The 15,547-nt window shown below is 39.5% G+C and overlaps 2 protein-coding genes across 8 annotated transcripts in view; both read right to left on the reverse strand.

Annotated features, from left to right (window-relative positions):
* Nucleotides 1-1,315: 1,315 nt before the first annotated feature.
* Nucleotides 1,316-8,069, reverse strand: LOC111843676 (calcium-binding protein 39-like). Of its 4 annotated transcripts, none has more exons than XM_023811446.2 (11): nucleotides 7,813-8,069; nucleotides 6,543-6,790; nucleotides 5,562-5,641; nucleotides 4,895-5,028; nucleotides 3,792-3,956; nucleotides 3,524-3,642; nucleotides 3,229-3,397; nucleotides 3,068-3,127; nucleotides 2,435-2,500; nucleotides 2,137-2,280; nucleotides 1,316-1,990 (listed from the first exon to the last, which is right to left on the reverse strand). In XM_023811446.2, the coding sequence occupies exons 4-11, from the start codon at nucleotides 4,994-4,996 to the stop codon at nucleotides 1,811-1,813; spliced, it is 1,005 nt and encodes a 334-aa protein (XP_023667214.1). In that variant the 5' UTR covers nucleotides 4,997-5,028; nucleotides 5,562-5,641; nucleotides 6,543-6,790; nucleotides 7,813-8,069; the 3' UTR covers nucleotides 1,316-1,810. The 4 variants fall into 4 exon arrangements, with proteins under 4 accessions (XP_023667214.1, XP_023667213.1, XP_023667212.1 ...); XM_023811445.2 differs by having other exon boundaries at nucleotides 5,549-5,641; XM_023811444.2 differs by lacking the exon at nucleotides 5,562-5,641.
* A 612-nt stretch (nucleotides 8,070-8,681) lies between these two features.
* LOC111843682 (guanine nucleotide exchange factor DBS-like) overlaps nucleotides 8,682-15,547 on the reverse strand; it is a 67,179-nt gene continuing 60,313 nt past the window's right edge. For all 4 annotated transcript variants that reach the window (XM_072700940.1, XM_072700937.1, XM_072700938.1 and 1 more), the window contains 4 exons: nucleotides 13,572-13,675; nucleotides 13,220-13,332; nucleotides 10,838-10,941; nucleotides 8,682-10,624 (listed from right to left, as the gene is read on the reverse strand). In XM_072700940.1, the coding sequence (XP_072557041.1) occupies nucleotides 10,545-10,624; nucleotides 10,838-10,941; nucleotides 13,220-13,332; nucleotides 13,572-13,675 (401 nt within the window). In that variant the 3' untranslated portion in view covers nucleotides 8,682-10,544. The remainder of the gene's footprint in view (nucleotides 10,625-10,837; nucleotides 10,942-13,219; nucleotides 13,333-13,571; nucleotides 13,676-15,547) is intronic.

Genomic DNA, 15,547 nt, shown 5'->3' on the forward strand with positions numbered 1-15,547 from the left:
AAGAAATACAACAAACTGATTTTAACCTGCTAGTAGATGCAAAATGTCAGCATTACTTCACCAGAGTAATTTGAAGTACACCAACTTTTTCAGCTTCACACCCTGAACGAGTCATGATAGCTCTACCAACATCCTTGGAAGGATTACCTGTCATTCATAATTGAAATTAGGACATATGATTTGACGAGGAAAACTCATTTTTGGAGTTTGTGATGGATCTGCTTCATTACCAGCGATGATATATTCTTGAGACCAAGGAATACAGTTGCCAATGAAATATTTATAGCTAGCAAATTAAACCACACATTAGATCCATGTAATTGAGTTAAACCCCACGTTGGATCTAATCATTTTCAGAAGAGTCTTATGAGGCCTATTTAAATATGGAATGCTAAGAACAGTTGGTCCTGGAGGTTTGGAAAATCCAAACGTACCTGTTGTCCACATCACCTTTAAATTCCTTCAGTTTCCTGCCAAAAGGTAATCAAATCTCAAAGTGGTATATTTCTTCTTAGATCAAACATGTAAATGTCAGTCAGAAATTATTCTAACACATTCCTTACAGCAGGAGTGGGGAACCTGTTCCATGGAGAGCCAATGCGGGTGTGGGTTTTTGGGATAGCCTCTCAATCAGCCAATAACAGTGGGTCTCCAGGACTGGAGTTGAGAACCGCTGTTTTATTATTGGCTGATTGAAAGGCCATTCCAAAAACCCGCACCGGCCCTCCATGGAACAGGTTCCCCAGCCCTGCTTTACAGGAATGGGAAACTTGTTAAATAACAATGCTGCCTTGAAATATCTCTGACCTATGTTTAAATAGGTTTCATGACAATAAAACTTAAAATAACAGAATTACAATTCACACCTGTGTTCCAAGTCAGAAAGTATGGCAAAAACAGGTTAAAATAAATAGGAAAAGTAAAAAAAAAGTACTAATATAAGTATTAATATTACAATTGCACTTTTCATAATTATAATTTGATTGCATTCTGCCAAAGTAAAATATATATATGTTTGAATTCATGTTTACCACTGAACTGGTTATTTTAATCTCCTTGCTGCTGTTTTTGGATTGGGGGGCGGGCATGGATTTCAACAGATTAACTCCCAATTATTTTTCAAAGACAAACTGCTAAATGTGGTCACAATTTTTCACTGCTTCTGCACGACTGATGGATGTGTAAAACAAAAGATTTAAATGAATTTAAATGAAGGACTACTCTTTTGTTGGGATAATATTAGTAACTAATGAAAGTATGTTCAGGATTTAAATCTGACAGTGTTACCCATATCAACACAGCAATAAACTCAGAGAAAAGAAAATTGTGAATGCATAATAAAAAAATGATTGATGAATGATACCATGTTTCATACAATAAAACCACAGTGCAAACTCCGCAAAGATACATACTAGCAATCTGCTGAATGATTCATTCCTTGCACTTCTTACTCACACTTTGCATTTCATTGTGGAATATTAAACAGTCAGTTACTTTAAACAGTTCATATCTGAAACATACATTTTTACTTAAGGACTTCAATGCCATCATTCAATGAGCCACTTATGAAGGTAAATAAAGCTTCAACTGAGGTTGTTATAACCTTTGGTTTGCCCTCCGAAAGGAATCACCTTCCATGTAATAGTAACGCTCCTGCTACACTTGTGATAAATGTTCCTCATGACAGTGAGATTGATGGAAAACTGTGGCTTCCTGCAGGCTATTTAAGGAACATATAAATGTTTCAAAGACTTTAAATAGAATTTTGATATATACTATTATTGGTAAATTCCAAACAAAAAGAATGCTTCTATGAAGCAGGTTTCTTCAAGTCTCGTATCTGTTTGATGAGGTAGGTCTTCTCGTCATTGAACTGCTCATCATCTGCACGGTCTTTCTGGAAGTTGCTGAGGAAGTTGATTAACTTGGTCTGGTTCTTAAGGAGAATGTCCACGATTGGCTGTGTTTTATTTGGGTTGGCCACAAACACCTGGAGGAGATAAGTAGATAAGACCAAGGAAAAAAAAATTACCAAAAACTTGCCTTAGGAACACGGATCAAAACTGATTTTGACTTTTTTTTGAGTAAACTTAGAAACCATATTGAGAATAATAGCATGTCAAGATTATGCTGTACCTTGAAGACATGGAAGGCCTCAAACTGGATGTTGGGGCTCTTGTCCCTCAGCAGATTCATCATGAGTTTCAGGTTTTCAGGCTTGCTAATGTAGCGTGTCATCACTGAGAAGTTATGTCTGTCCAGCAGCAGCTCTCCCAGGAGCTATAGCACACAGCCAGAACTTAGGGGCGCACAGTGTACCCAACTCACACAGTAAGAATATAATTTACTCTGTTCTCTACTTCAGGCTTTTATATTTATATTTATTACAGATACGTATCTTATTAGTAAACAAAAAAAATAGTATTATTAATACCTTCAATGACTGTCTCTTTGTGACATAGTTCTCCGAATGCAGCAGTTTCTCATAGTCCCCAAAAATCTGTCGTAATATAAGTACGCTTATTAATACAGCTTATTTTATTCAGTCTGAATTTTGTTTTTCCAGGTCACGCTACCGCTGTGGAAGCACCTTTCCGCTGCAGGAAAGGAACAGCTGTAGCTTACTCATATTTTTGCTTTTTTCTTATATTTAAAAGCTTGTACATATTTTTTCACACCCAAAGTAAAAGTCGGGTACTACAAGCCACTACAAGAACATAAGTGAATGCTGGGTTATTATTTTGAAATCGCATCTCAATTACTTCACACATTCGCTTCCGAAAATCTGACATTTTATCATAATGTATCTCATTTTGTCATGGTAAAATAAGGATTCTACTATATGTGCATACAAGCCCTCCCATGGCAGGTTGTTTTACCCAGCTGTGGTTATGTGGACAGCAGCTTGCAATAATCTTTCAAACATTTCAACCAGCCTCAGATGAGATAAATTTGCTCATCCATGCCACTACTAAAAATAATTTCATGTTTACACTTCTCCTCAGGCAGAGGTACCAAAATGCAGATAATTTTTACTCATTTTTCATGAAGTAACCCTCATACATACCGTTTCATAGTTTTGCTCTAAAAATTCTGCTACTAGGACCTTGTGCCTTGTTAGTAAATCCTGTAAAACAAAATTAAAGTTTTCTGATCAAAAATTAACCAAGACCCATGAAAAAAGGGTGATTTGTCAATACAGGTCATTCACCAATTAGGACTGCTGACCTTGAAGGTGGCGAAGGCATCAGATGCGATGTCGAAGATTGACATTTCCACATAATTGAAGAAATCCCGGAAGTGTTGTGAGTACAGGATGATGCGGGCGAGGGGCTCGTGCCTGATACACTCCCGTAGCATGATGCCACAATTCAGGGCCACCTGAGGTGTCTCATATCTGCAGGGTAAGACCCACAATCTTGAACCTCAACTCTTCTGACGATAATATGTTTGACTGCATTCCAAAGCACTCATGCAACATTTGCATGGGAGTATTGAAAAAGAATAAGACTAGAATTTGTACCCCTTGAGAAGGATGAAGAGCACCTCTTGGTGGGAACAGAAATACTCCACAGTTGGGCTGCGGGTTCCAATCTGCCTCCGAAGGATGTTGTTAAAGATCTGACACACGTCCTTTTTTCCCTGCAGATTTTGGAAACAATCCAGAGCAAGGGTCTGTTTATAGTTTTGACTGTTTTACATTTGTTATCTAAATCCATTATTGGGTAGAGGTACCAGGTGGAGATATCAAAGCGATCCTGACCAGTGGCTCCAAAAGCCAAAAGCCTCACCTCAAAGTCAATGACTTGCAGATTTTCAATGAGCGACACCAGGAGGCCGCTGTTGTAGAGTTCTTGAGCAAGCTGGGCCACAGACTCAGTGTGTGGCTCCTTGTCATTGGTTCCATACAGGATTTCCTTCATTGCGACAAGACATTTGGATACTTCCTCTGATGCCTGAAGCAAACATATTCAGGACATGTATAAAAGCAGATTTGGGTAATTCAGGTCCAGAGAGTAAAAGCCCAGATTTCGTTTTGACCAACCAGTTGAGTACTCTGTGACTGTGACTCTTTATGGTCAACTGGTTGGTTGAAACAAAATCTTGGTCTGGACTTTTACTCTCTGGACCTGAATTCTGTATAGAGGATCATTTTCACATAGGCAGCTTTGCAAATCCTTTTAAAAAGAAAACATTTGAATGGGAGTAAATGAAATGAGTACAGTAGAAGCTACTAAAATGACAAAAGGCCTGATTTCAAATTAACCTGAAATGAGCACCTGCATCACAAGTAGCAGACTGATATATATTGTCAATTTTCTTTCTATGATTACTGTAATATTTTGAACACTGTATCGGAATGTGCAGTATGCCACCCTTTTACAAAGGTGGGGAAACTCTCAGAAGGTTAACATCTCAGCTTATAATACTTATATAGTAATAAAGGCAACACTGTCACTATTGTCACTATATATTGTAATAATAAAGCCACTTAATAGGGATGTCCTGGATCACTAGCTGGCTAGTAAAATGTCTTCTGATGTTAATTTTCTATTACGTAAATGCATAATTAATACGTAAATGCGTAATTAATACGTAAATGCGTAATTAATGTGTCCTCCATGCCTGACACAGGTTTATCACCATCATACTGTAAAAAAAGACCTTGAGATCATTATGACTGTGAACAGATTCAAAGGGCAGAGGAATCTGAAGACAGAATGGGAGAATTCACTTTGGTCTGTCCTTATATAAGCATGTAGGTGAATCAAACGACATCCTGCTTTGTGCTTAAACAAGCACAACACAAACTTACTTTATGCAGCTATTAATTAATTACACATGAGTAAGGGGTCCCTCAAAATACCCAAGCCCCCCCACGTTTCTCACGCACCTTCTCAGTCTTCTTGTCCTGCTTGACAAGGATGGCCATATTCTCTTTTAGCGTTTTTGCGATCTCAGTGGGATTCTTGTGGGATTTACCGAATAGCGGCATAGCTACAGCGTCTCCGTGTCTCACTTCAGAGCCTGCGATGGCACAGAGATGACACTTTGTTATGGCATATCCAAATTATCATGTACAAGATAAACTATTATAGAACTGGCCACAGTCACCACAGAAAGAATCCTATAAACAGATAGCACATTTTTAGTGTCCAACAGTCAGTGGGTTTGGCATTTTTGTAAAATTTTAGAAGGATCTTCAGTTCACCTCTGATAAAACGACCATGGGAAAAATGCCAAATTAATGCAATGGCACACATCCAACCATAATCACATTATCAATCCGAACACCACGAGGTCATATTATAGATTCAGCTAGACTCACAATGGCTAGAGACAGCACAGCAGGTTTCAGAATTTACTCAAGTTACTGAGACATTAAAGATGTTTACAGCTGTGCCCATGTCCCATAGATAGAGGTGTGATCTATCTTCTTTAAGACAGAACATTGATGGTCAGTTTTCTATAGCTTCAAAACAAACTGCACTTTCAGTGATTCTGCTCAATCCAAGCATAATATCAAAAACCAAGAATTACTTCATACCCGTAGAGCACACCTCAAATTAGTAGATAATATTCATCCATCCTTTTTCTTATTATTCAGGGTCATGGGGGGGTCCGGAGCCTATCCTGGAGGCTGTGGGTGAAAGACAGGGAAGAACCCAGGATGGGGGGCCAACCCATCGCAGGGTACAGTCACACACCTTTCACTCACACATGCACACCTACGGGCAATTTGGTAACTCCAATCAATCTCAGCATGTTTTTGGACTGTGGGGGGGGGGGAAACTGGAGCACCCCATGACAACACAGGGAAAACATGCAAACTCCACACACATGGAGCCATGGCGGAGACTCAAACCCTAGTCTCAGAGGTGTGAGGCAACAGTGCTAACTACTGTGCCAGTGTGCTGCCCCCTAGTGGGTAATATGATTATGCTTATTCATGAAAAAATGTTTTGATTCAATGGCAACTGACAAAACAAGGCAAATACTTTGTGACAGGTAATCACTGGTACTGAGCAGCTGGGCACTGCATTCGCTCCCCGAGTCCTGAGGGGCACGCGTGAGGGCTCACCAAGAGTGCGTCACCACAGTCACTGTAAACACTGGCGATCTTTCCACTGCGGTGCTGTCCAAAGGATTCATTAAGAACCCCGCCAAAGAAAGCCAGTCCACCCCATCCATGCCATTCCCATGAGGCCCAAGATTAAGCTGCTATAGCACAGCTTTAATAAAGCACACGTGACACCAATGAATGTAGTATGACCACTCAATGAGTATGACAACTGAAAAGAGATTAAAGTCAGCAACAGACCAGCAACAGAATATCCACATGGACAGAAAGTGTCGCTAATACAGTAACTCCCCTGTTGAAATGCTAGGTGCTCTTGCTGGGACATAATGGCCATGGGATTTTTACTGGGCTCGTGGCTCTATCCCCACACCTTCAGCTAACTGCTGTGCCCACAAATGAAAAACGTCACTTTGGGTTGACTTTGCTGAGACGAAGGCTGCTGGCAGAGAGAGATAAATACCTTGGCATCCACATTGTCACATCTTCTGAGTTTAGTAGTTCCTTAGTGCTGACAGTGTTGGAATATTCTATGTTTGACAGAGCTTGAAATCTTCCATTGTATTGTAGGGTAATGATATATTTAACACAAGGATTAGGTTACATGCTAAATCTAGTTCTTCAGGTTTAACGCCAATAGGAAATGCTTTTGCAGTTGACTTTAAGTTTAAGTATGATGTCAACAACTTGATATGTAGCACTCAAACAGACCTGAGAAGGAAAATGATATAATCTATAATTCAATTTAGAAACAAAAACTTAATTTACATCAATGAACCTTTTCACAACAACCCAGGGTGGAAATTGTCTGTAGACATCAAAGAAGTCTTTAGTCAGTATACCAGACAAACCTGTCGATATAGTATTTTACCATCCAACAGTAAACAAATCACAAGCTACTTCTCAAACTGAATAAAATGACCATCATACCTTGCATTCGTATAGATTTACAAAGTATAGCCATTCAAACATGTATTAGTTAAGCAACAGCCGAGAACTGCAGTAATATAACTACAGCACTGTAATTCAGATTTTACACGTAGCTGAAAACAGAGGGAAAAGATTATCATTTTACGGGGCGCTGACTAGGGCGGACAGGCGAAATGAAGTTCAGGTTTTATTCAAGGTCAGATAGAGCTTCGCCCTCGGCTCGCCGGCTACATCCCTGCATGACGATGCCACTGACGCTACGATCGAAAAGCGACTGTATTTGCAGTCATATGGCCCGACTTCAGCCTCCCGCTTTATTTACAGAATGAACTGCAGAACAAGCACACACCCTAGAATTTCTTATGTCAACACAATGCATCTGGTGCCCGTGTATTACAGTATCTGTATGCGAAATGACTTGCAGTTATTTTGGTTTCCTAACTGTAATTCAGATTTGGCACCGTAGCCATAAAGCACGGCTCTTATAACACATGAAACAGCCCACGTCCTGTATAAGCAAATAATGCAATCGGGAGCCCTGCTTCTAACACTGAAGCGTTCTGATGCGCTTCCTCCGACACTGAAGCGTGACATGCGCAAAGCGCACCGAAATGACTACAGTACAAACCAAAGACAACACAGAAACGACCCAGGAATGCTCGCTAATTATTATTATTATTATTGGTATTATTATTATTATGTTCTTTCGAGTTTTAAAGTGTCAAAAGCATCATCGTGTTATAAAACGATCAACCGGCAGCTTGGTCTGATCAACTTCGGTCTCTCGAATGATGGATACTTACAGCGCAAGGTTATATTCTGTATCTTTGTCGGATATCTCGGTGTCTGGCTTGTCTCTCTCGTCTTTCTTTTTCCTAGTCACGCCAGCGATGTGTGTGTACACTGGGATGGACGTCAGAGGAATGTGCGTATGACAAACGAGCGATGCGGACCCTTTAAGAGGCCAGTGCAGAATTTCGCTGAAGCTGATCAGCGGTACGGGATAGTAAATCGCGCTCCCGTCTCACGTTTGAGTACCGTCATATTTTGGGAGTTATTTGCAACGCTTGAAATAATACAAAAATAACGACAATAACATAATTTTAAGAGTGGATCATGTGACCACGCCAAACAAAGAGAAAAAAATTGAAACACTTGTTGAGCAACGCCCGATGTTAACCCAATATAAATGTTCCTGTGTATAATAAATCTGTATTAACTAATATATCTTTATATTTCGCCATGGATATGAACGCACCACGCACCAAGTCAATTAGGATGAAACGTTGGATAAAAAGGTGAGGTGTTTATAATGTGCACTTTTGTCTCATATGAAGGATGTGATGAACATTTCCCATGTACGTAACAATATTGGCATTTTATACTCTCACTTCACAATTCCATATCCAGAAAGATCTTACAATTGATATTTTCTGCCAATATATGTAAATATAAGGTAGTATAATTTGTCTGAGAAATAATTTAAGTTAAAAAATTTAAAACGTCAAATAAGGTTAAATCTTAAATTTTATTTCTCAAAGTATAGTTTAAGGAGCTCTCCTAGCAATACTACAATTAAATCTTTTTCCATTTTCAGCTTTCTCGGTAGTATATCAAACTCCTTCAAAAAACTGGATTGGTGACGTTTAAGGGCTTTGTTGATGTATCTGCAGTTTTAATCTTCATAGGTCACCTGAAAATACTCCAGTCAACAAGAGTGTATGTCTGAGCTGAAATGCCAGCCGTGCCAGTAATCGCATGTAAAGAACAGGACGTGCTATAACAGCACTGTATGAGAGTCTCAGACAGTCAATGTCTAAGACTGTCTGTCTGGGTAGTAAATGTGTATTTGCTAAGAAAAAAAACCAATGTAATATGCTATTTAACCGTAACAATAATAAAATTAACAAGACTTTCTTCTGTTCTCTAAAAAGTTACAGGTATCTTGTTGGATGGCTAGATGAACACCGCTTCAGGTCCCAAACCTCTCCTCAGGGCCACCTCAGCCATTCCATGTATTTGTAAAATTTCACCACCAGCTCAATAAATTAATTAGTTAAGTAATTCAATGAGGTATTGATTAGCCAAAGATGGTGCTCTAGTGGTTGAGTCAAAAAATACATTGGTATATTGCAGTGGTCATCAACCCTGCTCTTGGAGATCTCCCACCTTGCAGAGCTTAGTTAGGTACAGCCCGAGTTCAGCAGCATCTCAGTATTAGAGCCAACTGTTGGCTTCAACGTAGCTGGCTGCAGTACTTACTGTATCAAATGTGTTAAAGTAGGGCTGCACCTAAGCCTTGCAGGGTGGTGGATCTGGAGCAGGGTTGGTGACCACTGGTGCACTGGAAAGTTGCTCCAAATACTCCAGTGATTTTAGGAGAGGTTTTTTTAAACGGCTAATCCACACTTTGACAGACATATTTTATAGTTTACACCAATATGAAGACTATTTAAACACTTCTTTCTTTGACTAACTATGACTTTCACACAGTACTGTATAACTTGAGATTTCCATGACGAAACAGCCCGTCCTTGTGTTTTAAGCACAGGAGCTCAGTATGATCGCTGAGTGAGACAGTGAGATAGTGGAAGACACTTTGATATATATGATCCTGTACAGATGAAAAGGAATCATGAAGCACAACACATCTTATCGCAAACCAAATAAAAAAAAATCAGCATCATCATATATCTGTGAAAGTTTAAGATATAATCTTTATATACAATATATATACATTTTATATTAAACAAAACATTATATAATATCTGTACAACTATGCAATGCTTTACAAGATTTCTGTACATGGGTTTATAATGTATTCATACAACTGTAACTAACTTCTGTCAGCATTTCAGAACTGATTAAAATACTTAAATTTTTCCATTTAAATTTATACAGTATTTATATGTACATAGAGGATAAATCATGTGATCAAGAGAGCTATCAGACTAGTACTATCACAGTAAAACAATGCAGAGCCCCAGTGTCCTATAATGTTTCAATAAATACTCAAGCCTCACTGTCCTGGTGCTGCGGGACACATCAGAGTTTGAAGATCAAATTGATGATTGAAGATCAGTTGTGGCTGAACATATTTGTATTAAGAGAGGGTCATTCTTTCTTTGTGAACATTTCTAGGGGATTCGCCAGGATCTTGGATATAGACCAACAGCATCAGTAGAAACAAACATGCAGGACAAAAGAAGAGCCCACTGAGGCACACAGTCCAATAATCCAGTGCAGTTCAGTCTACAGTCCAGTAATCCAGTGCAGGGAGCTGTTCTTGGGCTTGAGGTTTAGAGAAAAATAATTAGGACTATTTCTGTCTGCTCCTAGGTGCTTCAGTTCCATCAACTCTCCTCACATACAAGATGACTTGCCATTGGAAGATTTCCAACATCCGTGTTGACATCCATGTCACTTCCATGTCATTAATGTTCAAGGAGCTGGGCACATGACTTTGCAGGGAGTGCAGTGGAGTAGAATAGTTTTGGCCACCAGGTGGCACTTAACATCTGGGTGGATGGGGACCTCAGGCTTTGATGTCAGAGAAGCTGGTGTAGGTTTCACTACAGCTGGAGGATGTGCTGAGGTCACCTGAGCCACTGCCCTCTAAACCACAGAAACAACAGCAACATCAGAATAGATTGAAGGCTGACCACAACACTGACATATTTCACAGTTATCTAATGCGTCATTTGAGCTGAAGCAATTATATAGTTAAACTAAAGTAATTGTATGTTATTGTCAACCTTGTATTTGGCAATTATGGAAGATGTATGAATTAATGGTTTATTCATATGTTTTATTAATGGTGTATTTTACCTGAACTGCTGAGAGACTGTATAGACTTGGACTGTTGGAGTAGAGGTGCCAGATTAGATGCTGGAATCCAACCCTCTTTGTTGGTTGTCAGGTTACATACAAACCTAAAGCAGGCAAAGATCAAAAACATCATTCAAGTGGACCTGAATTAACTTTTGTAATATGACTGAATTATAATCCCAAAAAATTGGGTCCAACTACAGGGACCTGGGACAATGTTATCATAACTTATACCACGGAGCTGTTGAATTCTCGAATATGATTGGTCAGGAGGGATTTGACTGAATTTCTATAACTGCACAGTAGTGTTGGCCAGGTGAATCGCACTAGTAAATAAATGTGCAATTATAATCTTTAATTCTAACTAATGTTCCTTAATGGAAACTATAAAAGCAAAGAAATGACTACAAATCACTTAGACAAAAACAGTGCTTTATACTGAGGACCAGAACCTGTAGTCAGTGATTAAAAGCCAAAATGATTTACTGGTGCCATGCACTTGTAGTCCTGTCATACTTTACAGTCATTTCCAACCTGCCTAAATGAGATGGTACGAAAGTGTGGTTTTAATAATTGGGTAACACTAAATAAGTCGGATTTTACCCATAATGCACTTGAATGTCAGGAGGTACATAAAGCTAAATTAATAAAACAATGGCTGAATATATATATTTTAGGGCTGTCAAAATTAACGGGTTAACGCGGATTAATCCATCATCGTGATTAATCTGATTAAAATTTTTAACGCAATTAACCCATCTGCAGCGCAGAATGATTCAAAATCCCTGAAATGTCGGGCAGTTTTGGTGCGTTCCATTTGCCCTCAGAACTCGTATTCCAGAGTCGGATTCCGGAGTTTTGAAGCCAGAAGTAACGACATGCGCTCCCGTTTCTCGGAGATCCGAGAAATATCTCGGAGCAGCACAGAGGATCCCGAGTTCAGAATCCAAGATAGCTGCGCCTTTTATCAACAGAAGGGAAAGTTGTAGTTTTACTGTTTAAGCACTACTTCTCATTTGTGGCTCATTAAATCGGTCGCACACACTATGCCGTCCAACTTATCTGTGGACGTGTTGCTACGGAGTTTTATATGTAAAGCACCGCACGTAATGTGTTATCAACTGATATTGCTAACAATGGCAATTAACCGGGCTAGAATTGGACTTCATGATTAGTTGGATTATTTGTCGGATTTACGGTAGTTCGTGCTAATTGTAAGCGAACGAAGATAAAGACCATTTAAACTGAGGTACCTTAAATCCTACAAGTTGACCGGCTAAGCAAAAAATCTTGCTTTTTGATATGGGTCCATGGTATTGCACTTCTGTGGCAGATGGAATACATCCAACTCATGTTCAAGATGTTCAATAAACATGTTAAGTGCATATATATTCCCTTTTTTCTTGAGTCGGTTTGCTCATGCAAAATTAAATGTGATTAATATAGATTAAAAATTAATGATATTTAATCGTGATTAATCGAAATTAATCCACAGCAACCCTGTGATTAATCTGATTAAAATTTTTAATCGTTTGACAGCACTAATATATTTACATTTCTTTGCCTCCACTGCCTGTTTTTAAAAATGTATAATACATTTACCTGCTTATACCATAGTTTTTACACGTTTGCATGGCCTTTGCTAAGCAGCAGGCAATTTCTACCTAATGACTAACCTCTGGGCTTAGCAATGAGCTATTTTCTGTGTAATACCACTGGCTTGGGTCATGTATAACCAAAATATTTAATAGTAGTAGGCTTGGGCAATTTTTCATGCTATCCAGACATTTCACAGAGCTATACGGTATTTTGACTGTATTGTAAAAAGCAATGCTATTTTGGTATTTTAAAATCCCTCAACGCCCCTTGAGATTGATACATTTCGCTGAAAGAAAATACCACAGTATGGTAACAACGTGCCGTCCAAGCCTAAACAAGAGTATTACTAATAAATAAGTATTCAGTTCCTAAATGTGAAAATTATGTCTTCAGGTACACACATGTAAGTCAAATGTGTGGTAACCTTAGTATTGGCGGGTTAATGCACTGCAAGTCGTGCATCATACGTTTTTAAATACACGTGTCAGGTGCTTCTTCATCTCTGCAGCCTTGTATCTAAAAGCGTATAATGTACGGCCTGTCATGCATCATGGGTGTGGTTAGGTTATTGTTAACCTTAACCCTGAGTATTTTAGCCCTGATGCCAATTTGCCTTCAAAGAACAGAAAAGAAAAAGACAAGCCCCAGGTAAACTTGACCTCTGGTCTTTTCAATAGCTAGAAACGCCCCCGTCATGCATTAACCCTTACGAACTGAACCTGGCCATACTGTGCAGTAACAAGCATGGAGATATTGACAGTAATATATCGGCATACAGCTCACCACTGTCCATTGTCTCCTTCCTTCACCAGCTGCACTATGTTCCCGCTCTTCACTGACACATCCTGGGGCTCTCCACTGTCATAGTCTGCCTCCACTGTATATTTCCCAGGAGACTGGGGACAGACCACATTATCATGAAGTACGCAGTCACAGAGGATTCAGTATGTTAATATACATACAACAAATTTTTTCTGCTTTAGCTTCTCTAATAGGTACAGACGTCTAGCTCGATATAAGAAGCCACACATATAGTTTGTCTGCAATGTGCACAGAAAAACAGCCTAAATGGTCTACAGAAAAACTAACTGAATATGCAGTGAAGATCGACGGGTGACCAGACATTCCAGCTCACCAGTTTCTTGCCCCCCTCATCCTCGGGGTCGGAGTTCAGGGGGTCCTCCGTGCTGGAGGAGTCATCATTGTCCTCTGAAGCATCTGTTGAAGCCTTGGGCCAGTCTAGCAGAAGGGGAGCAGACAAGAGATGTGTGGTAGTTAAGGCCCTATGCAGCTGTACTGATTGAGGAAAGGTCACTTTGCTGGACCACTAGATTGGGAAGTATGTGCATCAACCTGAAACCTCTCTATTACCTTCCTATTACCTCCCTATTACCTCCCCATTACCTCTCTATTACTTCCCTATCACCTCTGTATTACTCCCTATTACCTCCCCATTACCTCTCTATTACTTCCCTATCACCTCTGTATTACTCCCTATTACCTCCCCATTACCTCTCTATTACTTCCCTATCACCTATGTATTACTCCCCATTACCTCTCTATTACTTCCCTATCACCTCTGTATTACTCCCTATTACCTCCCCATTACTTCCCTATTACCTCTGTATTACTCCCTATTACCTCCCCATTACCTCTCTATTACTTACCTATCACCTCTGTATTACTCCCTATTACCTCCCCATTACCTCTCTATTACTTACCTATCACCTCTGTATTACTCCCTATTACCTCCCCATTACCTCTCTATTACTTCCCTATCACCTCTGTATTACTCCCTATTACCTCCCCATTACCTCTCTATTACTTCCCTATCACCTCTGTATTACTCCCTATTACCTCCCCATTACCTCTCTATTACTTCCCTATCACCTCTGTATTACTCCCTATTACCTCCCCATTACCTCTCTATTACTTCCCTATCACCTCTGTATTACTCCCTATTACCTCCCCATTACCTCTCTCTTCCCTATCACCTCTGTATTACTCCCTATTACCTCCCCATTACCTCTCTATTTCTCCTTGATTACCTCTCTGTTACCTCTCTATTCTCTCTCTATTCCCTCTTTATTACCTCTCTATTCCCTCTTTATTACCTCTCTATTCTCTCTCTATTCCTTCTTTATTACCTCTCTATTCTCTCTCTATTCCTTCTTTATTACCTCTCTATTACCTCTCTATTCTCTCTCTATTCCTTCTTTATTACCTCTCTATTCTCTCTCTATTCCCTCTTGATTACCTCTCTATTCTCTCTCTATTCCCTCTTTATTACCTCTTTATTACCTCTCTATTCTCTCTCTATTAAGAACATAAGAACATAAGAACATAAGAAATTTACAAACGAGAGGAGGCCATTCGGCCCATCAAGCTCGTTTGGGGAGAACTTAGCTAATAGCTCAGAGTTGTTAAAATCTTGTCTAGCTCTGATTTAAAGGAACCCATGGTTTTAGCTTCCACTACAATAGCAGGAAGACTATTCCATACTCTGACTACACGCTGTGTAAAGAAGTGCTTCCTCAAATTTGTTTTAAAATGTCCTCCCGCTAATTTCCACTTATGGCCACGAGTTCTAGTATTTAGACTAATATTGAAATAGTCATTTGGCTGAACGGCATCCAGACCCGTTAGAATCTTATAGACCTGAATCATATCCCCCCTTAGTCTCCTTTGCTCAAGGCTGAACAGATTCAGTTCCGCTAACCTCTCCTCGTAAGACATTCCTCTAAGACCAGGAATCATTCTCGTAGCTCTTCGTTGCACCTTTTCTAAGGCAGCAATGTCCTTCTTGAGGTATGGTGACCAAACCTGCACACAGTATTCTAGGTGGGGTCTTACCAAGGAATTATATAAGTGTAACATCACCTCCCTTGACTTAAACTCCACACATCTAGAGATATAACCCAACATTCTGTTCGCCTTTTTTATTGCTTCCCCACATTGGCGAGAGTGGGACATGGAAGCATCAACATACATACCGAGATCTTTCTCGTAATCAGCTACCTTTATTTCAGTGGAACCCATAAAATATCTGTACTGTATATTTCTGCTCCCTGCATGGATTACCTTACATTTATCTGTGTTAAATTTCATCTG

Source organism: Paramormyrops kingsleyae, chromosome 16, assembly GCF_048594095.1.
Source record: "Paramormyrops kingsleyae isolate MSU_618 chromosome 16, PKINGS_0.4, whole genome shotgun sequence".
NCBI lineage: Eukaryota > Metazoa > Chordata > Actinopteri > Osteoglossiformes > Mormyridae > Paramormyrops > Paramormyrops kingsleyae.

Coding starts and splice junctions, on each gene's coding strand:
- LOC111843676 (XM_023811444.2), bottom strand. CDS start 4,996: ATGCCGCTATTCGGTAAATCCCACAAGAATCCCACTGAGATCGCAAAA. Junction 3,957..4,894: donor AGGACAAGAAGACTGAGAAG/GTGCGTGAGAAA, acceptor TGTTTGCTTCAG/GCATCAGAGGAAGTATCCAA. Junction 3,398..3,523: donor CTCTTCATCCTTCTCAAGGG/GTACAAATTCTA, acceptor CTTACCCTGCAG/ATATGAGACACCTCAGGTGG.